The sequence below is a fragment of the Haliotis rufescens genome, unplaced genomic scaffold (genome assembly GCF_023055435.1).
Source record: "Haliotis rufescens isolate VD_foot unplaced genomic scaffold, xgHalRufe1.0.p SCAF_1, whole genome shotgun sequence".
Lineage (NCBI taxonomy): Eukaryota > Metazoa > Mollusca > Gastropoda > Lepetellida > Haliotidae > Haliotis > Haliotis rufescens.
In genome coordinates this window covers 7,236,465-7,263,372 of record NW_025963779.1, presented here as the reverse complement: position 1 = coordinate 7,263,372, position 26,908 = coordinate 7,236,465, and the positions used below count along the sequence as shown (strand labels likewise).

The following is a 26,908-nucleotide window of genomic DNA, read 5'->3' as shown; positions in this document are numbered from 1 at the left end:
CAAGCTGTAGCCATCCTTCTGTGTGCTACATTGTAAGTACAAGTTGTAGCCCTCCTTCTGTGTGCTACATTGTGAGTACAAGCTGTAGCCCTCCTTCTGTGTGCTACATTGTGAGTACAAGCTGTAGCCCTCCTTCTGTGTGCTACATTGTGAGTACAAGCTGTAGCCCTCCTTCTGTGTGCTACATTGTAAGTACAAGCTGTAGCCCGCCTTCTGTGTGCTACATTGTAAGTACAAGCTGTAGCCCGCCTTCTGTGTGCTACATTGTGAGTACAAGCTGTAGCCCTCCTTCTGTGTGCTACATTGTAAGTACAAGCTGTAGCCCGCCTTCTGTGTGCTACATTGTGAGTACAAGCTGTAGCCCTCCTTCTGTGTGCTAACATTGTAAGTACAAGCTGTAGCCCTCCTTCTGTGTGCTACATTGTAAGTACAAGCTGTAGCCCTCCTTCTGTGTGCTACATTGTAAGTACAAGCTGTAGCCCTCCTTCTGTGTGCTAACATCATCCCCATCATTTCCAATACTAAGTCTCCATTCTGTAATGATATATATTCTCTACATTTCAGTGATAGAATTGTTATTGTCCTATAGTCCTTGCCAAGCTGCCCAATAGTTAAGGTATCATACTGACTGGTAGAAATTGGCAATTATTATGGGATTTGCTATATGTCATTATAAGTACTGGTGGACTAAAAGTGTTAGTTTCTACTGCTGTCATTTCTCCATTTTGAGTCAGATTCTAACGATGTGATGTAAGAAATAACTGTCCAATCACATTGCACGAGACAAGTCCTGTGGGGAGATGATGATAAGAGACAATGAAGGGATGATACTGTATTTGAAATGAAGCTCTAATAGCGAACTGCTCCAGTTTTCATCACAATAGAACGGAGATCAAATACCCATGATAACCGGGGATGGCTGACCAATGAATGACAGTATCATGCAAACCATGTATTATCTGTGTGGTTGCATTTTGAAGTTTAGGTTATATGCTTTTGCTAAGAGTGGATAGTTATTCTCCACTACCATATGCACTACCCCTTTTATATACCACTAAGTGATCGTCAACCTTTTTTAGTAGTACATACAGTGCCAGTATTATACTGCATTTATATGTGTAAATCTCATAAAAACCTGAGGGTAAGTGTTTTATCTAACTTATAAACCACCCAAAAAGAAACTTAAAACAACATTTATCAACATGTTTATGTTTCAAACATACTTTCCATGAACCTCAGTTAGTCGGTGTAAAATGTCTGTTGCTAGCTTTTGGGTATTACAAAAAGACATTCTTAAAAGCATTATGATTTATCAGCACTTCTGTAGCCTAGTGGTGCCCTCACTGGTCTACAGATACAAAGGTTGCATTTTCGATGTGCAGGAATATAAATAAAACATTTGTCATTTGATTTTACATTTCATTACATTGTGTTCAAATGCAAAATAAATTTCTAGCGAGAAATATTCATATGTTAAAATAAGAACGGAAGTTGTATTAATAAAATCCCAGGGATTTTATAACATCCCTGTTTATGAGATTTAACCCAACTGGAAACCAATAGCATGATGTCACTGGAGGGTTGTAAGTCTTGATAAATGTGTACCCAGTGTTTGCATCAGGCTGAGTATGCATGGGAAGAAGGATGTACCTGCTGACACGCTACTATGCTGCCAATACAGTTTACGTGCAAGAATTACCTGTTAAGAATCTAGCTGTCTCATTGGCCAGTCAAAGTCTTGTCGCCACCTAATCAAGTTGACTGGTTGGCCAGTTAGGAGTGAAACGATACAGCAAGGTCACGATATGATATATATCATGATACACAGGTCATGATACCATACGATACGTATCCTGATATGCATATTTATGTCAAATCGTGTGGAAGCTTCTTTCTGTAAATATTTCAGAGCAGGTTCAAAATGAAAAGCTAGCTGTAGACACATGTTCGTAGTGGCTATATTTATTAGTGAACTTGAAATGCTAATTACAACACATTTGTGATATTTGACTGACAAAAATGCTGAGGTCATTAAACATGTAGTAATTTATTTCAGCGAGTGTATCGTCTTGTATCCATACAGAAAAAAATCCATATCGTGCATTGTATCGTGTATCGTAAACTTACGATGCAATGGTGCACCGATGTGTCATTTCATCCTTAAGGCCAGTACAGACAGACTGCCACCATGTTTAAGGTGGCATCACCTGTTAGTCATTTCTTTCAGTGGCATTTAGAAGTTGGTGTATACTTCAATTGTTAGTCACTTCACAACTGACTCACTACATAGTTCCAGGTACTATTTTGAAAATGTTGTGGTGGTCACAGGATAGATCGGATTGTCAAACAGAAATATTTCACTCCGATTAGCTCTTTGTAATATGTGGACTTGCCATGTTACCTTTGTTAACAATGAGTGTTGATCAAATGATGTGTCAAAGGCCAATCAGCTTGTAAGGTGTTGTGTAGTTTTATGAAACTCTTTACACTTGTAACGTATGAAGTGAAGACCCAGTGTTGACAGGGGACATTGTCTCACGCTAGCATGATAATGTAAATTGAACAACTGAAAGCCGTCATTACCTATCTAGATTTATTTACAAAACTACATACAATTATATGTACTATTTGGGTCAGATATGACATACAGCAGAATGAACTTAGTGGAATAATAATTGTGGGCAAACATTTTTAAACAGCAAAATACATTTTTCTATTTTTTCTCCCTAAGTTCTTTAAGGTGAATCAGCTCGCCAATACAGCTGATATTGGTACTGAGACTACAGAGAAAACAGGATGGACTGGTAGCAGGGAAATACACACTTTTAATAGGGGTGCCAAAAGTCATGTGACGTCTCTCGTATCCCCAAACCCAGTTATATTGCATACTGTCTATCTCAAAGTTAACCGACTACCGTTAATTACATATTCATATCTGCCGGTATGTCTTGATTGATAATCCATGTTCCAGAGGATCCCCTTGATACCTTCTCTTAACACTAGTCATTGCCAACTCTATGTTGAAAATTGTGTTCTGGTTTTGTATATATTAAAGGTAGTTCTAAATATTCAAAAAGAGTTAGGTGACACTTTTTCTTTCGTTTTTCGGTTGATGGATCAACTAACTGAAGTGTAAGAGGGTAACTTTCAATTAACATGGAAGATTACGAACTAAGAAACTAAGAACTTCTGGCATAAACAGAATCATTTGGGTGGAATTTCTCAAACGTTGACCTGCTTGTGCTAAGATTTTACTCCATCATATCTTAAGATATTTGCCCTGAATTTGTTGATACATGGTTCTCAAGTCTGAGTCAAGTGACACACCACAAGTATGCAAGGCCAATATGTATGGCTCATGGAAGTCCCAATATAAAGACTATGCACTTAGGAAAGGCATATGACCTTGGAGCCACCTTCTCCTCGATATGGAGCCATTGTTTAGTCAGTGTCTGTAGCAACAGTACCAGACAACTGAGTACTCCACCCAGTCTAAAATATGTCAGTCAGGATGCATTATTTACAGTAATGCTGACTGTATGCACACTTTGCTCCATTCAGCATGATGTGATTGGTCATGGCTTTCTGGGAGGTACCACACCGCGGTGCCATGCTCCTTATGTCCCACCATGCATGACCTTGTTAGAGAGGCAGACCTTGAACTTCGCAGATGAAGTTGAAGTGCTCTGTGCAGATGGCGTCGTTCCACTGATGGTTCTCATCCCGGCTCAGCAGCATGCACTGTGACCCGTCTTCGTTGGGTTCCCCATCGGCCCACTTGATGAATGTGAAGGGTTTGGTAAAGAACTGCGACGTCCACATCCACTGCCGCGTGCTGCCAAGGAAGCTGCCACTAGTCCACCAACCCTCAGCCTCACTGATAGCTGCACACAGATTACACAGATTATCACTGATAACTACAGATGATACAGATTATCACTGACAGCTGCACACAGATTACACAGATTATCACTGATAACTACAGATGATACAGATTATCACTGACAGCTGCAAACAGATTATACAGATTATCACTGATAACTACAGGTTATACAGATTATCACTGATAGCTGCAAACAGATTATACAGATTATCACTGATAACTACACAGAATATTCAGATAATCACGGATAACTACACAGATTATACAGATTATCACTGATAACTACAGATTATACAGATTATCACTGACAGCTACAAACAGATTATACAGGTTATCACTGACAGCTGCAAACAGATTATACAGATTTTCACTTATAGCTACACAGATTATACAGATTATCACTGACAGCTACACATAGATTATCACTGATAGCTACATGCAGATTATCACTGACAGCTGCACACAGATTATACAGATTATCACTGATAGCTACACAGATTATTCTGATTATCACTGCAAGCTACACACAGATTATACTGATAGCTATAAAAGATTATAAAGATTATCACTGACAGCTACACACGGACTATACAGATTATCACTGACAGCTGCAAACAGATTATACAGATTATCACATTGCTAAACAAATTATACAGATTATCACTGATAGCTACACAGATTATACAGATTATCACTGATAGCTACACAGATTATCACTGATAGCTACACAGATTATATACAGATTATCATTGACAGCTGCAAACAGATTATACAGATTATCACTGATAACTACAGATTATCACTGATATCTACACACAGATTATACAGATTATCACTGACAGCTGCACAGATTATACAGATTGTCACTTATAGCTGCAAACAGATTATACAGATTATCACTGATAACTACAGATTATCACTGATATCTACACGCAGATTATACAGATTATTACTGATAGCTGCAAAATAGATTATACAGATTATCACTTATAGCTACACAAATTATACAGATTATCACTGATAGGTACACAGATTATACAGATTATCACTGACAGCTACACACATAAACAGTTTATCACTGACAGCTACACACAGATTATACAGATTATCACTAATAGCTACACAAATTATACAGATTATCACTGACAGCTACACACAGATTATACAGATTATCGCTGATAGCTACACATATTATACAGATTATCACTGATAGCTACACAGATTATCACTGATAGCTACACAGATTATTCAGATTATCACTGAAAGCTGCACACAGATTATACAGGTTATCACTGATAGCTACACACAGATTATACAGATTATCACTGACAGCTACACACAGATTTTTCAGATTATCACTAATTCTGACGTGACATTTTGATGGTATTGCCAAGATATGGGATAAAATGCCAGCAGGAAGATATGGATTCTGAGTGTGAAATCTGCTCTATCGATCAGAAGCACTTGTAAAATCACCAACATCATCATCAATATGGATTGACAGATTGGTGTCACTGGGGAAGAAAGTATGTATCTACTGTTTGACAAAGTATTACATAAGTGAACAAGTGGCATAAACTGAACTCCAATAGGCCCACTTTTAGATGGCACCAAGAAGAATGTTATCGATTATAATGATTCAGATGTGCATAGTTAAACTGTAATTAATTAAGGTAGGCAGTGCATCATTAAAATCAAATATGGCATGTGCTTATATATAGGCTGGCTGGTGATTTAACAAGGCAGTTATTTTAACTTTTTCCAAGACGAAGGCCACTATCATAATCATACATTAGCATTTGGAAAAGTGACACATGTAGAGAGAGGATTTAATATCTCTGAATTTACCATAATACATCATTAAATATGAAATATGGATGATAAGAATCGTGTCACTGCAGTGTAATTGATAAAAGTTTCATATCTACAGCATGGTTAATATAAACCATATCATTTCACATTGTTTGATAAAAGTCCTATTAGTAGACCATGGTTGATAACAGCCACATCACCTCATTAAGATATCACATTGTGATAGAATAATGTCATCATAATTATTATTATTGATATGAGGTCACATAAAATTCATTTTGTTTTGACAAGAGTCATATTACTCCAATGATTTTGATCATTCAGTCATTTTACAAGAATGAGGTTCATGAGAGAATTGATTGGTCCATGTGATCTTGATAAAATAGTATGTATCCCGCCTTGGAGGGAAATAAATTTCTCAGCAGGAGACTAAATCCCTTATACCACGCCACAAGCAAGACAGTCTGCACATGGGTTTCTGAGAGGAAAAATAAATCCCTTATACCCTGTTTCTATGCAAAAAGTCGCACACTTTTTCCGAGTTAGTGAAAAGCATGTGACATGGCACATCTGTTTTCTATCAAGTTTTATTTTGTTTTAATTCTTTTACAATATTATCATATTAAGATATGTTGGTAGGATAAGTCATGATAAACCAGTATCACAAGTGGTACATGTGGTTTTATGCTTCCCTCATAAGGTTATATATCACTCGCCACAGCGAATGGGTCAGAATGATATAAGTCATACGGTGTACTTTATGAATTGACACAAACCTTAACCCAATCAGCATAACTATGAGTCATGTATACATGTAGGTATGAATGTGGTGTGGCACTGTGTGGCTTGGCTTGTACCAGTGAAATACCTAGGTTATAAATAGAAAGAACTGCATGCATTCAGTGTTGGTTGTTATTCATACGCTCTATATTATCTGGGGTTGCTACTGAGTTTTAAATGAACTCCTCAGAAGCATTCAGTGATTCAGTGCTCTAACTTCCATCAACACATCCTTGTTTATATTCAGATAATTAAACTAAAACATATGCCACAACAGATATTTAATTTTAAGTTTGATCTCACATACATAAATACATTATTAGACATAATTCTTTATATGTTTCAGTGTATAAAGTTTTTTATACACTTATACATGTAGTATTACTTTATATCACTAGAATGGGGTTGATATGTGTCATATCACAATGATGGGGTTGTTATCACTAGATTGATCAGTCAGATCACTAGAATATTTCCTGCTTTGGTATTGAAAATAGATCTTTGATCCATAATTTCAAAGATACAAGATTATGCCCTATATGATAATTAAGACAGAAAATAATACAAATTACCTGGATTATTCTTTATGACGAAAGACAGTATATAGTGCTCTCGCACTGTTCCCATGGCAACAAGATCACTTTCGAAAGCACCACAATAATCCTTTGCCTCATACCACGAGGTGTTGAAGTGAGATAGGAGGTAGCAGGAAGGCCAATTTTCAATTCCAATGAATCCATCCGGACATCGATTACTGAGATGAACAGACTGGGATCTCAATCTGCCGTTTCTTTTAACTGAAAGTTCATCAACTTTCTGATCCAATTTTCTCCACCATCTGAGGACTCGTGTAGATAATTTATCCAACATACGTGTAACTTTCTTGGAAAGCTGTTTGAGATCCTCTCTGGTAATGGGAGTTACCTGTTGATCTGTTTCAGCCGTTTCCGAGACAGATCGTTTCTGTCGGTAATATGTGACAAAAGGGTTTATGTTAGCGCATGTTTTGCTTTTTGCGGAAATCTTGAGTTCGTATTCACATCCATCAATAGTGACATCACAAGAATGTCCATCAACACTTCGAAGCAATCCCACAACTACCGTCAGTACAAAAGCAATGTACACAGTTTGTAAACATCCGTGAAAAGACATTTTAAGAAATTACTTGAAAAACTTGAATAATCACTCTTTGATGTTTAGCTGACCAAAAGCGACGTTTGTAAATCCTTGCAAAAATGTCCTTCATATGCAAGCACAGGGAAGAATCTCCTTCAAGATTATTCCTTAGCAGTCATGTCGGTGAGCGGCATTTTGAGTGACAGAATATGTTGCCTAGATGTTAACTGGTAGAACTGCCATGAAATCTCCATACAGTAATACTCAAGTCATCATATGAACATGGTCCAAGTTTGAAATAATACAAAATGGAGTCCCCTGTCAACAGCAGTATAGTTTGTCTGGTGTAACGTCAATGAAAGGTAGGTTTGAGTATGGGGCTTATCCCGCCTATTGTCCAACGACTGACTCTGTGCAATTGATACTCCCAGTCTGGTAGATCATTCTATTGAACACATTTCCTATGGATGAAAAGAAAAGTGTTGCGATTTATACCACTCCTATTTTGAGATATAATCCAAATGGGGTTATTGCCAGCTAGCACAGGCCAGGTTATAGGGAGGTGTTTGTGGCATGGGAGGGCCTTTCATAGCAACTGCACCAAACGTTGTTGTTGCATACACGTACAGGATTGAAAAAGGAATTATGCATATCTCATGAGGATAAGGCATTTCAAATGTTCTGAATCAGTCTGAACTTTGATTTCCTAATCCTATGCACGTCCATGTGCTCTGTATTGAAAAAACATTGATCCAGATTACAAGATTACTCCTTTCATATTGTAGCTCAGCACTCTCTGTTGAATGGACAAGATTTAGAAGTTCACAGGACTCGATTTTGAGTTTCTGCCAATAAATGAAGGATAAAAGTTGAAATATTCATTGATGAAGCAGGAATAAAGCTTTTATTTCTCCCTTTCTCGATTCAATGGAGAAATTATTGACTGAATTTGAACCGAGTCAGTTTGATGTGTTTTTGGTAACCTTAGCATTAGGAATCTTGAAAAATCTCTCAAATGCAAGATTAATTTTTATTTTGATGTTTTTTCTTAAATTGAGAGATTAAATCATTTATTCTGGACTTGTTTAAACAGGGTTCTTTGGTAAGTAAACTTTGAGTTTGTTTTTTAACATACCGTATTCAACCTATTAAGGGACTTGTCATTTAGGGGTATAGCCCTGAAAAATGTGACATAAAATGGGTAGGGGTGGGGTTGAGGAGGATCAACAAAATATGATACGACCCTGAGTTAAAGACCGCTGTGTTTGGTGTTTGATATGTTGAATACGGTATATATGGTTATAGAAAGCTTGTGTTTATGGTGAAGGAGTGTTAGGTTTGGTTGGCTTTAAACTTTCTTGGATTAGGTACATTGTTTATTGGAATACATGTATGTTTCTGATAGGAGGACATACAAATTGGTTCTTCTATATTTGGTGATGGTAAATAATTTCAATGAAAGAATTAGAAAACCCCTTGCAATACTGAAGTATAATACGACTTCCGTGTTTATGAATATTTTTGACCTGGGTACCTTACTTTGGCTTAAAAATGTTTAAAAATGTGTTCCATAGTTTGTATATCAGATTTCATCATCTAAAAATATATATCACATGCTTAAGCTTTTTTTAAATTTAAAGAAAATGGATAGGTACAGGTGGCCAAATGGTCTAGGGTGCTGTAACTTGCTGGGTGAGAGGATCAGCTGGTCAGGGTTTGAATCCCAGATTGACCCTCATTATATTCCTTGGTCTGTCAGCGCCATACACCTGGTGATTGGTTTCACTGAAGGGTAAACGTCAGAAACATTAAATTGACATGAAAAAGCTGAGGCATGATTATGAGTTATAGAAAAAGAAAAAAACAGAAGCTTAAATTATAAGTTTTGGGTATGATTAGAATATTGTGTTAATAATGTTCATTTTGAATATTTCCTGATCTATAGTTAAGAATCTTCATACCTCACCAATTACATACCTTAAAATGAAACAGAATTTGGGAAAGAAACTTTTATCACTTAATATAACTCTTCATAGTAGTGATATGTTTTATAAGTATAAAGACTTAAAATCTTTAAAATGCTTTCATTTTAATCCACAAAACGCAAGCATTCCATGTAGTTATAATTGTGGTTCCAGGGTGCAGCCTCTCGGTTTGTCCTGGGCAGTCAACAGAGATATGGATATCTGAACATCACACTGCTGGACAACTCGATTCCAGAGCCGTCCAAGACATTCAGGGTGGAGCTGGTGAACCCAGGGGGTGGCGCCAGTGTGGGACCCGGGTCAACAGTCAATGTCATCATCGGAGCATCCGATGGTGCATTTGGCATCTACCAGTTTGCCAATGACTCTCTTGCTGTACAAGCCCAGGAAACGGGGGACATTGGATTCAACAGCATCAGCCTCAATGTGAGTGTGTCTTGTGTGTAGACAGGTTCTCTGTGTGCTGGCACACATGGCTGTGAAAGGAATAGAGTTTGTGGGGAGAGGGAAACAGGAGGCGCAGGGATGGGTGTGACGTGGGTTGGGGTGCTGGGATGGGGCGAGGTGGGTTGGGGTGCTGGGATGGGGCGAGGTGGGTTGGGGTGCTGGGATGGGGCAAGGTGGGTTGGGGTGCTGGGATGGGGCAAGGTGGGTTGGGGTGGTGGGAAGGGGCAGGGGGTTGAGGTGGTGGGATGGGGCGAGGTGGGTTGGGGTGCTGGGATGGGGCGAGGTGGGTTGGGGTGCTGGGATGGGGCAAGGTGGGTTGGGGTGGCGGGATGGGGCGAGGTGGGTTGGGGTGCTGGGATGGGGCGAGGTGGGTTGGGGTGCTGGGATGGGGCAAGGTGGGTTGGGGTGCTGGGATGGGGCGAGGTGGGTTGGGGTGCTGGGATGGGGCGAGGTGGGTTGGGGTGGCGGGATGGGGCAAGGTGGGTTGGGGTGCTGGGATGGGGCGAGGTGGGTTGGGGTGCTGGGATGGGGCAAGGTGGGTTGGGGTGGCGGGATGGGGCGAGGTGGGTTGGGGTGCTGGGATGGGGCGAGGTGGGTTGGGGTGCTGGGATGGGGCGAGGTGGGTTGGGGTGCTGGGATGGGGCGAGGTGGATTGAGGTGCTGGGATGGGGCGAGGTGTATTGGGGTGCTGGGATGGGGCAAGGTGGGTTGAGGTGCTGGGATGGGGCAAGGTGGGTTGAGGTGGCGGGATGGGGCAAGGTGGGTTGGGGTGGTGGGAAGGGGTGAGGTGGGTTGGGGTGGTGGGATGGGGCAAGGTGGGTTGAGGTGGTGGGATGGGGTGAGGTGGGTTGAGGTGGTGGGATGGGGCTAGGTGGGTTGGGGTGCTGGGATGGGGCTAGGTGGGTTGAGGTGGCGGGATGGGGCGAGGTGGGTTGAGGTGGTGGGATGGGGTGAGGTGGGTTGAGGTGGTGGGATGGGGTGAGGTGGGTTGAGGTGGTGGGATGGGGTGAGGTGGGTTGAGGTGGCGGGATGGGGCAAGGTGGGTTGAGGTGGTGGGATGGGGTGAGGTGGGTTGAGGTGGTGGGATGGGGCTAGGTGGGTTGGGGTGCTGGGATGGGGCTAGGTGGGTTGAGGTGGCGGGATGGGGCGAGGTGGGTTGAGGTGGTGGGATGGGGCTAGGTGGTTGAGGTGGTATTGGGATGGGGCTAGGTGGTTGAGGTGGTGAAGGGATGGGGCTAGGTGGGTTGAGGTGGTGGGATGGGGCGAGGTGGGTTGGGGTGCTGGGATGGGGCAAGGTGGGTTGGGGTGGCGGGATGGGGCGAGGTGGGTTGGGGTGCTGGGATGGGGCGAGGTGGGTTGGGGTGCTGGGATGGGGCGAGGTGGGTTGGGGTGCTGGGATGGGGCGAGGTGGATTGAGGTGCTGGGATGGGGCGAGGTGTATTGGGGTGCTGGGATGGGGCAAGGTGGGTTGAGGTGCTGGGATGGGGCAAGGTGGGTTGAGGTGGCGGGATGGGGCGAGGTGGGTTGGGGTGCTGGGATGGGGCGAGGTGGGTTGGGGTGCTGGGATGGGGTGAGGTGGGTTGGGGTGGTGGGAAGGGGCAGGGGGTTGAGGTGGTGGGATGGGGCAAGGTGGGTTGGGGTGCTGGGATGGGGCAAGGTGGGTTGAGGTGGCGGGATGGGGTGAGGTGGGTTGGGGTGGTGGGAAGGGGCAGGGGGTTGAGGTGGTGGGATGGGGCGAGGTGGGTTGGGGTGGTGGGAAGGGGCAGGGGGTTGAGGTGGCGGGATGGGGTGAGGTGGGTTGGGGTGGTGGGAAGGGGCAGGGGGTTGAGGTGGTGGGATGGGGCAAGGTGGGTTGGGGTGGTGGGAAGGGGTGAGGTGGGTTGGGGTGGTGGGATGGGGCAAGGTGGGTTGAGGTGGTGGGATGGGGTGAGGTGGGTTGAGGTGGTGGGATGGGGCTAGGTGGGTTGGGGTGCTGGGATGGGGCAAGGTGGGTTGAGGTGGCGGGATGGGGCGAGGTGGGTTGAGGTGGTGGGATGGGGCTAGGTGGTTGAGGTGGTATTGGGATGGGGCTAGGTGGTTGAGGTGGTGAAGGGATGGGGCTAGGTGGGTTGAGGTGGTGGGATGGGGCGAGGTGGGTTGGGGTGCTGGGATGGGGCGAGGTGGGTTGAGGTGGCGGGATGGGGTGAGGTGGGTTGAGGTGGTGGGATGGGGCGAGGTGGGTTGGGGTGCTGAGATGGGCTAGGTGGATTGAGGTGGTGGGATGGGGCGAGGTGGGTTGAGGTGGTGGGATGGGGCGAGGTGGGTTGGGGTGCTGGGATGGGGCGAGGTGGGTTGAGGTGGCGGGATGGGGCGAGGTGGGTTGAGGTGGTGGGATGGGGCTAGGTGGTTGAGGTGGTGGGACGGGGCTAGGTGGTTGAGGTGGTGAAGGGATGGGGCTAGGTGGGTTGAGGTGGTGGGATGGGGCGAGGTGGGTTGGGGTGCTGGGATGGGGTGAGGTGGGTTGAGGTGGTGAAGGGATGGGGCTAGGTGGGTTGAGGTGGTGGGATGGGGTGAGGTGGGTTGAGGTGGTGGGATGGGGCTAGGTGGTTGAGGTGGTGAAGGGATGGGGCTAGGTGGGTTGAGGTGGTGGGATGGGGCGAGGTGGGTTGGGGTGCTGGGATGGGGCGAGGTGGGTTGAGGTGGCGGGATGGGGTGAGGTGGGTTGAGGTGGTGGGATGGGGCGAGGTGGGTTGGGGTGCTGGGATGGGGCGAGGTGGGTTGAGGTGGCGGGATGGGGCGAGGTGGGTTGAGGTGGTGGGATGGGGCTAGGTGGCTTGAGGTGGTGGGATTGGGCAAGGTGGGTTGAGGTGGCGGGATGGGGCGAGGTGGATTGAGGTGCTGGGATGGGGCGAGGTGGGTTGAGGTGCTGGGATGGGGCGAGGTGGGTTGAACTGGTGGGATGGGCCTAGGTGGTTGAGGTTGTGGGATGGGGCTAGTTGGGTTGAGGTGGTGGTAGGGGCTAGGTGGGTTGAGGTGGTGGTAGGGGCTAGGTGGTTGAGGTTGTGGGATGGGGCTAGTTGGGTTGAGGTGGGTTGAGGTGGTGGTAGGGGCTAGGTGGGTTGAGGTGGTGGGATGGGGCTAGGTGGTTGAGGTGTGGGATGGGGCTAGGTGGGTTGAGGTGGTGTTGGGATGGGGCTAGGTGGGTAGTAGTAGTATAGATGATGGGGGTTCTGGCTCACTTCCACTAGAGCCACTCGCTTCTTGGGTTGAGGAGGTGGGATGGGGCTAGGTGGGTTGAGGTGGTGGAATGGGGCTAGGTGGTTGAGGTGGTATTGGGATGGGGCTAGGTGGTTGAGGTGGTGAAGGGATGGGGCTAGGTGGGTTGAGGTGGTGGGATGGGGCTAGGTGGTTGAGGTGGTGGGATGGGGCTAGGTGGGTTGGGGTGCTGGGATGGGGCTAGGTGGGTTGAGGTGGTGGAATGGGGCTAGGTGGTTGAGGTGGTATTGGGATGGGGCTAGGTGGTTGAGGTGGTGAAGGGATGGGGCTAGGTGGTTGAGGTGGTGGGATGGGGCTAGGTGGTTGAGGTGGTGGGATGGGGCTAGGTGGGTTGGGGTGCTGGGATGGGGCTAGGTGGGTTGAGGTGGTGGAATGGGGCTAGGTGGTTGAGGTGGTATTGGGATGGGGCTAGGTGGTTGAGGTGGTGAAGGGATGGGGCTAGGTGGGTTGAGGTGGTGGGATGGGGCTAGGTGGTTGAGGTGGTATTGGGATGGGGCTAGGTGGGTTGAGGTGGTGGAATGGGGCTAGGTGGTTGAGGTGGTATTGGGATGGGGCTAGGTGGGTTGAGGTGGTGGGATGGGGCTAGGTGGTTGAGGTGGTGGGATGGGGCTAGGTGGGTTGAGGTGCTGAGATGGGGCTAGGTGGGTTGAGGTGGTGGGACGGGGCTAGGTGGTTGAGGTGGTGGGATGGGGCTAGGTGGTTGAGGTGGTGGGATGGGGCTAGGTGGGTTGAGGTGCTGAGATGGGCTAGGTGGATTGAGGTGGTGGGACGGGGCTAGGTGGTTGAGGTGGTGGGATGGGGCTAGGTGGTTGAGGTGGTGGGACGGGGCTAGGTGGTTGAGGTGGTGGGACGGGGCTAGGTGGTTGAGGTGGTGGGATGGGGCTAGGTGGTTGAGGTGGTGGGATGGGGCTAGGTGGGTTGAGGTGCTGAGATGGGGCTAGGTGGGTTGAGGTGGTGGGACGGGGCTAGGTGGTTGAGGTGGTGGGATGGGGCTAGGTGGTTGAGGTGGTGGGATGGGGCTAGGTGGGTTGAGGTGCTGAGATGGGCTAGGTGGATTGAGGTGGTGGGACGGGGCTAGGTGGTTGAGGTGGTGGGATGGGGTGAGGTGGGTTGAGGTGCTGAGATGGGCAAGGTGGGTTGAGGTGGTGGGACGGGGCTAGGTGGTTGAGGTGGTGGGATGGGGCTAGGTGGTTGAGGTGGTGGGACGGGGCTAGGTGGATTGAGGTGGTGGGACGGGGCTAGGTGGTTGAGGTGGTGGGACGGGGCTAGGTGGTTGAGGTGGTGGGACGGGGCTAGGTGGTTGAGGTGGTGGGATGGGGCTAGGTGGTTGAGGTGGTGGGATGGGGCTAGGTGGATTGAGGTGGTGGGACGGGGCTAGGTGGGTTGAGGTGGTGGGATGGGGCTAGGTGGTTGAGGTGGTGGGACGGGGCTAGGTGGGTTGAGGTGGTGGGATGTAGCTTGGTGGTTTGGGTTGGTGGCATGGGGCTTGGTGGCTCGGGAGGTTGGGTTGGGGCTATGTGGTTGAGGTGGTGGGATGGGGCTAGGTGGGTTGAGGTGGTGAAGGGATGGGGCTAGGTGGGTTGAGGTGGTGAAGGGATGGGGCTAGGTGGGTTGAGGTGGTGAAGGGATGGGGGAGGTGGCTTGGGGTGCTGGGATGGGGCTCGGTGGGTTGAGGTGGTGAAGGGATGGGGCTAGTTGGGTTGAGGTGGTCCTGGGATGGGGCTAGGTGGGTTGTGGTGGTGGGATGGGGCTAGTTGGGATGAGGTGGTGCTAGGATGGGGCTAGTTGGGTTGAGGTGGTGCTGGGATGGGGCTAGTTGGGTTCAGGTGGTGCTGGGATGGGGCTAGTTGGGTTCAGGTGGTGCTGGGATGGGGCTAGTTGGGTTCAGGTGGTGCTGGGATGGGGCTAGTTGGGTTCAGGTGGTGCTGGGATGGGGCTAGAAGGGTTGCGGTGGTGGGATGGGGCTAGGTACGAGGGGTGTTCATTAAAGATTTCCCCTGACCCACTTCCGATGGACCTAGAATGAAGCTTGGCATAGGTATTAGTCTTTCTCCACATAGGAACCACCAAGAGCTACACACTTCTCCCATCGTTTTATGCAACTATGGAGACCTCGCTTGTAAAAGCCCTCATTTTGCGTCTCAAACCAGGACTTGACTTCAGAAATCAGTGTTTCATCATCTGTGAAACGTTTTACCTTAAAAAATGACTTCATGGTTTGAAAGAGGTGGAAGTCAGATGGTGCAAGGTCAGGAGAGTAAGGAGGATGTGGAAGGATTTCATAGCCACAGGATCACGCTTCTGTCTGGGCAACATGAGAGTTGTGTACTGGAGCATTGTCTTGCAGGAGACAGACACCCTTGGTCAGTATGCCGTGCCTCTTAAGCTTGATAGCGTCCCGCAATTTCCGCAGCAGTGAAGCATAATAAGCTCCTGTAATTGTGGTACCCTTTGCCAAGAAATCCATCATCACTACTCCGTGCTGGTCCCAAAACACAGTGAGCATGACCTTGCCTGCAGAGAGTTGGACACGTGCCTTCTTTGGGGGTGGTGACTCCACATGCTTCCATTGCATCGACTGCACTTTAGTCTCAGGGTCATAGTGATGGACCCATGTTTCATCCTGTGTGATAAGTCTGTCAAAAAAGTTTGCCTGTTTTTTTTGGCACATGTCCAAAAGATCCTTTGAGCAATTGACTCGTTCCTGCTTTTGGAAAGGTGTGAGCAACCTGGGAATCCATCGTGCAGACACCTTATGCATGTTCAAATTGTCATGGATGATTTTTTCCACAGACCCTACACTGATCTTGACATCTTGTGCTAAATGGCAAACAGTTATACGTCGGTCTGCCAAAATGGCGGTCTCCACTTGATGGATAGTGTCCTCATCAATGGCTGAATGGGGGTGACCAGGAATGGCAGCTGTTTCCACAGATGTTCAACCGCACTTGAACTGGCGATGCCAGTGTTTAACAACGTCATATGATGGGGCATCTTCCCCATATGTTGCTTTCATTTCATTGAAAGTTTCTTTTGGTGTGCGACCTTTCAAATATAAAAACCTAATCACTGCTCAGTATTCTACTGGCTCCATTGCCACACCCTACTCAATCATAACACCTGTAAAAGTGGTAAGATTAATAGTTCGGTGCTGCAAATTCAGACATAACCCAAAGATACATGTATCATTACACATGTGAAATTTCAACCAAAAATGATAACCCTAAGTGGTTTAGGGGAAATCTTTAATAAACACCCCTCGTAGGTTGAGGTAGTGGGATTGGGCTAGGTAGGTTGAGGTGCTGGGATAGGGGCTAGGTGGGTTGAGGTGGTACTGATGATGATTATGATGTTGATTTTCTGTTCCAATCAGTGTTGTCTCCATCTCTCCCTGACAGGTTGTTCGTCTAGGGGGATCCTATGGCACAGCTCAGGTCACATGGCAGGCAACAAATGACAACGAAAATGACCTTATGATGAATAGTGGACAGATCAACTTTGCAGAAAGTCAGACATCTGCTGCAACAGAGATACAGATCCGTGGCGACTTGGTTCCAGAACTGGACGAGAACATCAATATAGTTCTCACTGCAACAACTGAGGTAAGATTTAAACGCAGCTCGAGATTATAGCTGATTGATAACAAGGAATTGGTGGCATCCCCCAGACATGAATGAATTCTGAGACACCTTACTGTTATTTCCTTATTCCCTAGTAACAACATCATGTACTTGGGGATTAGAATTTAGTCTATGTGGTGGAGGCTGCATCTCATAATAATGATAATAATAATGTGCACACCAAATCCACCAACATCAGCAATAACATTCTGTATTATAGCCTTAATATGCACGACCTTGAACTTCATGTTTGCAATGAGAGTTTTCTCCCCTTGACAAATATAATCCTTTCTGTCCTTGTGTTAATCCTGCAATCTGGTGACTTGAAGCTTTGGCAGGATTGCTTTAACAGGCTGTAGAAGGTGTTTACCATATTATTCCTGCAACCTGGTGCCTTGAAGCTTTGGCAGATTGCTTTAACAGGCTGTAGAAGGTGTTTACCATATTATTCCTGCAACCTGGTGCCTTGAAGCTTTGGCAGGATTGCTTTAACAGGCTGTAGAAGGTGTTTACCATATTATTCCTGCAATCTGGTGCCTTGAAGCTTTGGCAGGATTGCTTTAACAGGCTGTAGATGGTGTTTACCATATTATTCCTGCAACCTGGTGACTTGAAGCTTTGGCCAGATTTCTTTAACAGGCAGTAGAAGTTGTTTACCATATTATTCCTGCAACCTTGTGACTTGAAGCTTTGGCAGAGAGGTGATTATGATAGGGAATGTAGCTTTGGCTTTGACGAAGTTCATGTTCAAACCGTTTGACGGAACCCATGAAAACAACTGACAGAGACGTGACATCCTTATATCCATCATCCCTGTTTGCCAATATGATGTGTTCTGTCAGCTGACCAGTTTTGAAGTGACAAAGCCATGTAACGTATCACACATTTATAGGAACACTTATTCCTTAGATGGTAAGTGTGAGGAAGAATATTGAATCACTAGGTGTTTGTTTCTGTTCCTGTCACCATGCATGTCTTACTGTTGATGTTTCCTATACAGGGCTACCTGATTGTAAGTAACATTTCAAAACGGATCTAACTTGCTTTTGCTCATTAGATGTGTTTTGAAATACAAGCTTTGTATTACAATTGGTATGTGATGAGTACTTGTGTAGATGTCTCTGTCTATCTTTAAATGACTGTCCTTTCAAGACTTTGTGTGTATTAAGTTGTGAACTGTTGTAGAATTACTGCAACCTCTCTTTAGCTTCTTCTGATCAGCTCAAAGGATTTGAGGTCCAAGTGAGTTTAAGGCATGGTGCATTGTCCAGTATCTCTCAACTGACTTTCAAATTCTTCTCTCAATAAGGCTGGGAGGAGACTAAAACAGCCTGAAATCCCAATGGATTTGTTCATGGTACACAGATAAATATTTCAGTTGTGTCTAACCTTTGTCTTAGAATCTACAGCATCTAGGATTCGGAAAAAATATATATGAATGTTTGCAAAACAAATAGATTAAGATATGATAATTATCTTTATATTATATTTTTTTAATTTCTATGAATTTGAACTTTGAATTTTCTTATACAGAACACCCAGAGAGGGATTTAGGAACTGAAAAAAAAATATGAATTTTTGCAAAACAATTAGATTAAGATATGATAATGCCAGTAAATTTATTTTTATATAAAAAAATTTAACTTTGAATCTTCTTCTCAGAATCAGAAGACCCAGAGAGAGATGAAACTCTATGAGAATGTGTAGGATAGTACTAGCCCTTGCCTTTCTTCATGGCTTGGAACTGAGAAATTTGATTTCTTTAGTAAAATGGAAAATATGTTCAAAAAGTGTGGAATTAGTAGGCATAATATTTTCCCAGAAACCTAAAGTCTCAAAAACATAAATTTAGGTAGGATATGAATGATACAATAGGGTTCAGATGTAATCATTTCTGTCACGCATGGTTATCACTTAAATGCTGATGTTGTGAAATTAAACATCCTACTTCTCAGAACCTGCTTACTACATGTGCTGATACTTGAATGTTTGTCACTGTACAGAGGTTTAAAGAAAAATATATTGCAATCATACTGTCCTCTCATGTCAAGCAGACCACTTTACCCAGCTGATCAACCACACTTTCCTTACATGGCTAAAGTTTCTCAATATATAACAGTGAGCTCATGTGGTGAGCAACATTGCCTTGGCACTATTTTCTTATATACTTAATTCAAAGTTTGAAAACTATTCACTTCTGTTGTTAGACTACCTTTCATATAGAATTACGAACAGGACTATGCATATGCATTTGTACTAATAAACAAACCCTCAAATATTCTAATATTCAGGGACATGTTTACTGTGTGTAACAGGGTGACCTTGGTGACACTTCACGGAGGACGGCGGTGGTTACGATCCTGGCCAATGATGGACCTTACGGCGTGTTCACCATCGCGGACAAACAGAGGCCCGTCATTGTGCAGGAAGGAAATTCAGGTATTGCATGATCAGCTCGCAGCTCTTGTATGCATGGCATTACTTAAACTGAAGACATGAATGGCTTAACAAACGTGGACCAATGTCCAGAAATAGACAAGTGTGGCCGAGAAGAGAGTGTTTTATCATCACACCGTGTTATTTGTACTTAGGTATGTTTGTTTGCTCACAGTTATAGTGAAGGTGTCATGATCGCTTGTCCTATCCTGATGGCTGTTCCCACAATATGATGAGTGGTAGTCTTGTAAATGTGATAAATTGACAGAATTTCAAATTTCATACATACCGGTATGTAAGTCTTGGGGAGTGAGTTTAATTTAATGCCGCTGTGAATGGTATTTCAGTTATTTCACAACCAAGTGGAAGAAAAAGTCTGAAATACAGCAAAACCCACAGTCAAGTATACAATCGCCGGGTTCTGACACACCAAGGAAAGTAACGTAATGATGTTATTATACTGTCTATCATATGAAGAACTTTAACTCTCCTTTCAGATGTCAGTATTACCATTCAAAGACAGAATGGGAAGTTTGGGACGGTGGATGTGAGTTACGCATCGCTACTGGCCAATGAGAGCTACAACTATCTACCGGGGCAGGTGAACAGAGCTGGAAGCAGCGACTTCCTGTCAGCTTCTGGGACAGTGAGGTTTCTGCCAAACCAGGAGTATGCCACCTTCAGTGTGACCGTGCTGGACGATGACCTCCCGGAGCTGGATGAGAGCATCTTTGTGGAGCTGAAACAGGCCATTCTTACACAGGGGGCACAGCAGAGGCCAGGTGAGTGGTTGGGTGAGTGAGTGAGTGAGTGAGTGAGTGGATGAGTGAGTGAGTGAGTGGATGAGTTAGTGGGTGGATTGGTGGGTGGGTGAGTGAGTGAGTTAGTGTGGGTGGGTGGGTAGGTGAGTGAGTGGGTGGGTGGATGGTTTGATGGGTGGGTGAGTGAGTGAGTGGATGGGTTGGTGAGTGAGTGAGTGAGTGTGGGTGGGTCGGTGGGTGAGTGAGTGAGTGGGTGGGTGGATGGTTTGGTGGGTGGGTGGGTGGGTGAGTGAGTGAGTGGATGGGTTGGTGAGTGAGTGTGGGTTGGTGGGTGGTAGAGTGAGTGTGTAAGTGAGCGAGTGTTTTTTTGGTGTATGGACATTGGTGGATGGGTGAGTGAGTGAGTGAGTTTGAGGCAGAGGAACAGTCATTTAGGGATGAAGATGGTGCAAAGGGGTGTGTGTGGGTAAGGGAGGGATAGTTGATGAAGGAGAGAGTGAGTTGTAAGCAGCTGAGTGAGTGACTGAGGCATAGATCATGAGAAAGGGGTCAGTGTGGGGAAGAGGAAGGGAAAGACAATCTGAAATTGAACGTTTGAGGAAGAGAGAGGGAGGGAGCACGAGAGGGAGGGAAAGTGAATGTGTGTCGTGGAGAAAATGTGAGAGAGACACTAACAGACCCTGAGTGAGAGGAGACAATGATATGATGAGGGAGAAAGTCAATAATTTAGTGGGGTCGAGTGTGAGTGCATTTGTGATGATCAACTCTTTGTGCAACAGTGCACTGTAGCAAGACTGTTTCTAGGGTGAGACATGGTCCATCATCATCATCATAACAGCAGCCGCCTCAAAGTACAGCTAACAACAGTTCTTGTCTTTGTCAGTCACTGTGAGTGCAACATGTTGTTTCAGTGCAAGACTCTCCACGTCTAGGGCAGAAGTCTCAGAGCTATGCCCAGATCATTATCAGCAGGAACGACGATGCGAGTGGGAGGGTGGAGCTGTCTGCATCATCCCTGGAGGTGACAGAGGAGTCTGGCCCCCTGCAGCTGTTTGTCAACAGAGTTGGGGGAACGTTTGGGGAGGTGAGTGCTGTCAGGTCTCCGTGAACACCACGCTGGTCTCCTTGTAGGGATTTCAGGGAGGAATGTGTTCTAAGCACCCAATGTTTCTTCCACTGTTTTGGTTTCCAGTCATGCTGGGTCCAGTGAACACCACGCTGGTCTCCTTGTGGGGATTTTAGGGAGGAATGTGTTCTAAGCACCCAATGTTTCTTCCACTGTGTTGGTTTCCAGTCATACTGGGTCCAGTGAACATCATGCTTGTTTCCTTGTGGGGATTACATGGCAGAAGAGGTCTGCTGAACACTGTGCTTGTCTCCCTTTGGAGATTGTGGACAGACCATTACCCAAGTAATGCATGCTGGTTCTCCTATGAGAATTGTAGGTTAGAATAGGCCTCTGGAATACCATGCCTGTCACTGTGTGGGTAGATACAGTCCCTTCATTCCTGTATGATATGGGGACCTTTGTCATATTGCCAGTACTCGACAACAGACAATGAATGCTTTTGGAATGTTTATTTATTTCATTCAAATCATCTGCCTGACCAAATTATCCATCCAAATGTAAAAGAAAACTCTCATAACTCTGATTCATTTTACGACTAACATTTCCTGGAATTTATTGTGGACTTTTTCACTCAGATCACTGTGAGGTTCAGCACAATCGACCTGGAAGCGTCGAAACTCCAGGATTATATCATCACAGGCACAGAGCAGGTCATACTAAGTGACGGAGAAGCACAGAAGAGACTCCCCATCCGTATAGAGAATGATTTCATACCGGAGACATCCGAGAGGTTCAGGATTGAACTACTGGATTCAATCACTGGCGGTGCCTCTCTAGGATCAGCCCGTCAAGCCATTGTCACCATTTTGCCTTCCGATGATCCAAACGGAGCCTTTGGTATGATTCCCCTAATATATATCTTAACCCGTTTCTGCTTGATTAAATTGTGTGAAGTTTAAACTTTACAGTACAGTTACTGCTGAGTGTCATAGATTATTATATTAAAAGAGGTACCTTATCACCGTATTAACCACCATGCTTCAATGATATTCTTGAAGAAGGAACGCAATCTGTTTCAGAGTTTTGCTACCACAGTGTGGAGGTGTTCCTGCTGCAGTGTTCTGTTGTCATATTTGAATGATATTCTTGAAGTAAGGAATGCGATCTGTTTCAGGGTTTGCTACCACAGGGTGGAGGTGTTCCTGCTGCAATGTTCTGTTTTCATGTTTGAATGATATTCTTGAAGTAAGGAACGCGATCTGTTTCAGGGTTTGCTACAAATGGGGTGGAGGTGTTCCTGCTGCATTGTCCTGTTGTCATATTTGAATGATATTCTTGAAGTAAGGAACGCGATCTGTTTCAGGGTTTGCTACCACTGGGGTTGAGATGCAAGAGCTAGCCAATGGCCAGAATCCTGTGAGAGTGACAGTTTCAAGGACTGGCGGAGTGCGGGGAGTCATCACTGTGAACTGGGAGGCCAAATTGAATGGTAACTGTAACTTGTAGGACGTCTCCTGATGCATGTATAATGTGCCCAATGCTCTCTCACAAGTCACCAGTTTACAGTTCTGTTGCTTCAGTTTTTAATTAGCCTATCCAAAATTTTATACATGAGGAATAACATGTTTCTTCTTTTTGGTCCACTTTTTTTTTTTGGTACTTATTATATCTGCCATGAATGCTGCAGTTTGGGGAAAGAGATGTGAACCAAATTTTTTATTAAAGGTGCGGAGAGGCTGTAAAGGATCTGTTGCCATTTGAGACAGAATAATTGTTCAGTCAGCACTTCAAAAACACTTTTTCTCCAAAGCAGCCCAAATGATGTTCTCAAAAATCTTAGGACAAATTTATTTTTTGCAATATTTTTCTGTATTCAGAATTGCAGGCCCGCCTCTCCAAATATGAAATGGTCAGAAGCTCCTTAGTCTGAACACTATGAATTGTATTGAGGAATGGTGCCCAGATCAGTGTTAGCTCAAATCACTCACTCACTCACCATGTCTTCCAGGTGTGCTGGCCACGGCTGACATCACTCCTGCTTCAGGACAGTTGTACTTTGTGTCCAACGAGGGCAGCAAGCAGATTGACATCTTCATCTTACCTGACGATATTCCAGAGGGGGAAGAGGTGAGGAGGGTTGATGCAGCAGGGTATAGTTGTGATGTAACACGCATACCTTAATATGCTAGGTTTGGTTGATCTCTGTGCTGTAAATGATTATAGTATACAATATCTTCACATTTTGGAATATTGCTAAAAGCGGCTTAAAACCATTCTCACTCACTCATAGAAGGAAATGTCTGTGTTCACCTACATGCAGTGACGTGTGAAATGTATCATCTGATTATAATTAATTGTTTTGAATATTTCACAGTTGAAATTTATTCCTCATAATCCTTTGGTCTTTTTTAAAGAGATATCAGTTGGGAACTGATATCCGTATTTATATTGAAATTGAAATCAGTTCTGAATTCTTTCTATTTTCTCAAATAGAGAATCAACATAACCTTGACCTCTGCTAACAATGGTGGACGGATTACAGACCAGAACTCATTTATTCTTTCCATTGCTCCAAATGACAACCCCCATGGTGTTGTCCAGTTTCTACAGCCAAGTTACTCCCTCAATGAAATACCAGGGAGCCAGCCCCAATCCCTGGCTCTTCAGAGATAGTAAGTTCAAAGGATAAGATAATAACAGGATTCTACAGATCTATTTTTTTATCTTATGTTCTTATTTTGTATGAACATGGAAGAGAACCAATGTTATATCTGCAGATACATGCATGTAGTTTGGACTGAAGATATCAGTTGTTCTGTGATTGTAGCATGTCATTGATCAAAGAGAAGTTTTCATAAGATTGTACTGCAGCATTTCACACAACAATATCTTATTAATTCATGCTGAGCAGGGGGCACGGGTGGCCCAGTCTAAGGTGCCGCGATTCGCTGTGCAGAGTTTCGGTCCTTAGGCACGCCAGAAACCTATGATTGTGGGTTCGAATCCCTGTTCAACCCAATTATGTTTCTAGGTTTGTCAGCACCATACCCGTGCTCGTGGGTTTCACCGAAGTGGTAAACGTCTAAAACCTGCATCACTTCGGGCTTTCCTCCCACATTAAGCTGACACGCCGTGATATAACTGGAATACTGTTAAAAGCAGCGTTAAACCCAACTCACTCACTCACTCACTCATGCTGAGCAAATGCAATTATTACCTCCACCATGAAATTGAAGGGGGAGATAGGATTTGGTGGTGTCTATCCATCTGTCTGTCCATCACATTTTGTTTCCAGAGCAGAACTAATATCATTAGAGATATCTTAACGGAACTTGGCGCATAGATAGGTCTCGCAGTGAACTGGTGCCTTTTGATAGCTTGGGATTTTAAAAAAAATTATTTTTCGAGTTTTCATAACAACGGCTTTGACTTAAACTGAAAATGGTGGTAGTGCTTGTTTCCGGAGGGCTAATGCCTTGCACACAACCGTACATGTCATATTGGCAGGGGGATACGAGTATTTCATGCTGGTTTTATATCCATGGATATTGTAATATATTGATACATGTATACTATGTGTTGTTATAGAATGGTTATAACATAATTTCACATGAAGTCTTTGTTTTTTCGACTGTAGTGGTGGCGTCTATGGTCGCCTCCGAGTATACTACACAACATCACAGACTCCATTGTCAGATCTGGCAGTTGAGCTTACAAGGCCATTGGTTACTTATTATTACGACCCTCAATCAGGGCGAAGATTTGATGGAATAACTCTTGACGTGTCACAAGAATCAAACCCCTTCATGGTGAGACTACTTACAATGTTCAGTACCTAATTTTGTTATGTGCTACATATAGTAATTAGACTTGTTTATCTTTAATCTCTAATCAAAGTCTCTTTCTCTTGTTTCCTTGTCAAAAGAGGGCTCCGTTTGTTTTTAAATCCTGCATGAAATAGTTTCGGAGTATGATGTCACATACCCAAACCAATTCTTAAACCAAAAGAATAGAGCTCCACACAGTGAAGCCAGCAATGCATGTGCTGTGCAGAGTAAGCTATCTGGCTTCAGTGTTGCTTCTTAATAGAGGTAAATTGAAGATTGTGAGTGAGTGAGTGAGTATGGTTTTACGCCGCTTTTAGCAATATTCCAGCAATATCACGGCGGGGGACACCAGAAATGGGCTTCACACATTGTACCCATGTCGGGAATCGAACCCGGGTCTTCGGCGTGACAAGCTAACTCTTTAACCACTAGGCTACCCAACCGCCCCTGAAGATTGTGTGTTTTTCTTATGGCTGAATGTCCAGTCACAGTCACTGGAGCAAAAACAAAATAAGGTGAGCCGAGCTGAGTAAGCTCGGGGTTATCAGCTATTGTTTACAAACAAACGGTCGACATCCTGTACCTTTAAAACACTGACAGAAAATTGGTATTTGGGATAAAAAGTGGAAACATAGAGGTATGAATTTCAGATTGAATCACACCAGGCTCCTATTTGACAAAGTGATCTTAGTACTTCATCCATCATGTTAACACAGTGACCATCATAACTTTCTCAGAAACTGGCGAGATAACAAAGGTGCTGTGTACATCGTACTCTACACTGTGAGCATGGGTGGGCATGTTAAGTGTCTTAAAGTATAAGAACAGGGGTTCACAGAGCTAAGATGGCCTATGAAATGGAACTTCTGATCTTTTACATTTGAGAAATAAGTGGCTCCAGTTTGAGCTTTAAAGGAGAAGTTCTGGGCAGAAGTTCTGCATGAGACGTTCTCATCACTTTTAGAGGAATTTCCTCATTTCCAAACCACCTTTACAATCAATGTAACCTGGTGTTCATGAATTGTTCAAGTCAGTATATCAGCTATGCTATTCATTAATTGTTCAAGTTGGTACATCAACTGTCTGTTGATCATTAATCGTTCAAGTCAGTACATTAACTATCTGTTGATCATTAATCGTTCAAGTCAGTACATTAACTATCTGTTGATCATTAATCGTTCAAGTCAGTACATTAACTATCTGTTGATCATTAATCGTTCAAGTCGGTACATCAACTATCTGTTGATCATTAATCGTTCAAGTCGGTACATCAACTGTCTGTTGATCACTAATCGTTCAAGTTGGTACATCAACTGTCTGTTGATCATTAATCGTTCAAGTCGGTACATCAGCTGTCTGTTGATTATTAATCGTTCAAGTCGGTACATCAACTGTCTGTTGATCATTAATCATTCAAGTTGGTACATCAACTGTCTGTTGATCATTAATCGTTCAAGTCGGTACATCAACTGTCTGTTGATCATTAATCGTTCAAGTCAGTACATCAATCGTTCAAGTCGGTACATCAACTGTCTGTTGATTATTAATCGTTCAAGTCAGTACCACAACTGTCTGTTGATTATTAATCGTTCAAGTCGGTACCACAACTGTCTGTTGATCATTAATCGTCCAAGGTAGTACATCAGCTGTCTGTTGATCATTAATCATTTGTCTGTTGTTCATGAATTGTTGAAGTTGGTACATCATCTGTGTGTTTGTTTTTAACCTAGGCATGTAGTTCCTTTTGTCTCAACCGTGAAGACTGCCGAGCATATACATATCGCCTTGACAACGTAACCACAGAGTGTTTCTGGCACAATACAGACTTCTCTGGACCTCTATCACCCGATGTCAATGCTCAGTACTATGTGAAGAATGCCACCACGGTCAGTATATATAATTTGTTTGTTTATTTGT

At 44.5% G+C, this 26,908-nt stretch overlaps 2 protein-coding genes across 5 annotated transcripts in view; one reads left to right on the top strand and one right to left on the bottom strand.

The window, feature by feature from the left end:
* Nucleotides 1-26,908, top strand: part of LOC124136725 (adhesion G-protein coupled receptor V1-like) — a 168,052-nt gene that overhangs the window by 62,356 nt on the left and 78,788 nt on the right. For all 4 annotated transcript variants that reach the window (XM_048401180.1, XM_048401247.1, XM_048401155.1 and 1 more), the window contains 12 exons: nucleotides 8,685-8,693; nucleotides 9,730-10,002; nucleotides 16,677-16,880; nucleotides 19,214-19,337; nucleotides 19,832-20,116; nucleotides 21,007-21,179; nucleotides 21,800-22,061; nucleotides 22,528-22,653; nucleotides 23,173-23,291; nucleotides 23,658-23,836; nucleotides 24,802-24,973; nucleotides 26,722-26,877. In XM_048401180.1, coding sequence (XP_048257137.1) covers nucleotides 8,685-8,693; nucleotides 9,730-10,002; nucleotides 16,677-16,880; nucleotides 19,214-19,337; nucleotides 19,832-20,116; nucleotides 21,007-21,179; nucleotides 21,800-22,061; nucleotides 22,528-22,653; nucleotides 23,173-23,291; nucleotides 23,658-23,836; nucleotides 24,802-24,973; nucleotides 26,722-26,877 — 2,082 coding nt within the window. The remainder of the gene's footprint in view (nucleotides 1-8,684; nucleotides 8,694-9,729; nucleotides 10,003-16,676; nucleotides 16,881-19,213; nucleotides 19,338-19,831; nucleotides 20,117-21,006; nucleotides 21,180-21,799; nucleotides 22,062-22,527; nucleotides 22,654-23,172; nucleotides 23,292-23,657; nucleotides 23,837-24,801; nucleotides 24,974-26,721; nucleotides 26,878-26,908) is intronic.
* LOC124136679 (lectin BRA-2-like) lies at nucleotides 1,947-8,030 on the bottom strand. Its single transcript, XM_046502663.2, has 2 exons — nucleotides 7,048-8,030; nucleotides 1,947-3,884 (listed from the first exon to the last, which is right to left on the bottom strand). The coding sequence occupies exons 1-2, from the start codon at nucleotides 7,625-7,627 to the stop codon at nucleotides 3,643-3,645; spliced, it is 822 nt and encodes a 273-aa protein (XP_046358619.1). The 5' UTR covers nucleotides 7,628-8,030; the 3' UTR covers nucleotides 1,947-3,642.

What these genes read in the sequence shown, in the direction of transcription:
- LOC124136679 (XM_046502663.2), bottom strand. Translation starts at nt 7,627, where the DNA reads ATGTCTTTTCACGGATGTTTACAAACTGTGTACATTGCTTTTGTACTG. An exon ending in CGTCATAAAGAATAATCCAG is followed by an intron (nt 3,885 to 7,047) that starts GTAATTTGTATT and finishes ATCTGTGTGCAG; the next exon opens with CTATCAGTGAGGCTGAGGGT.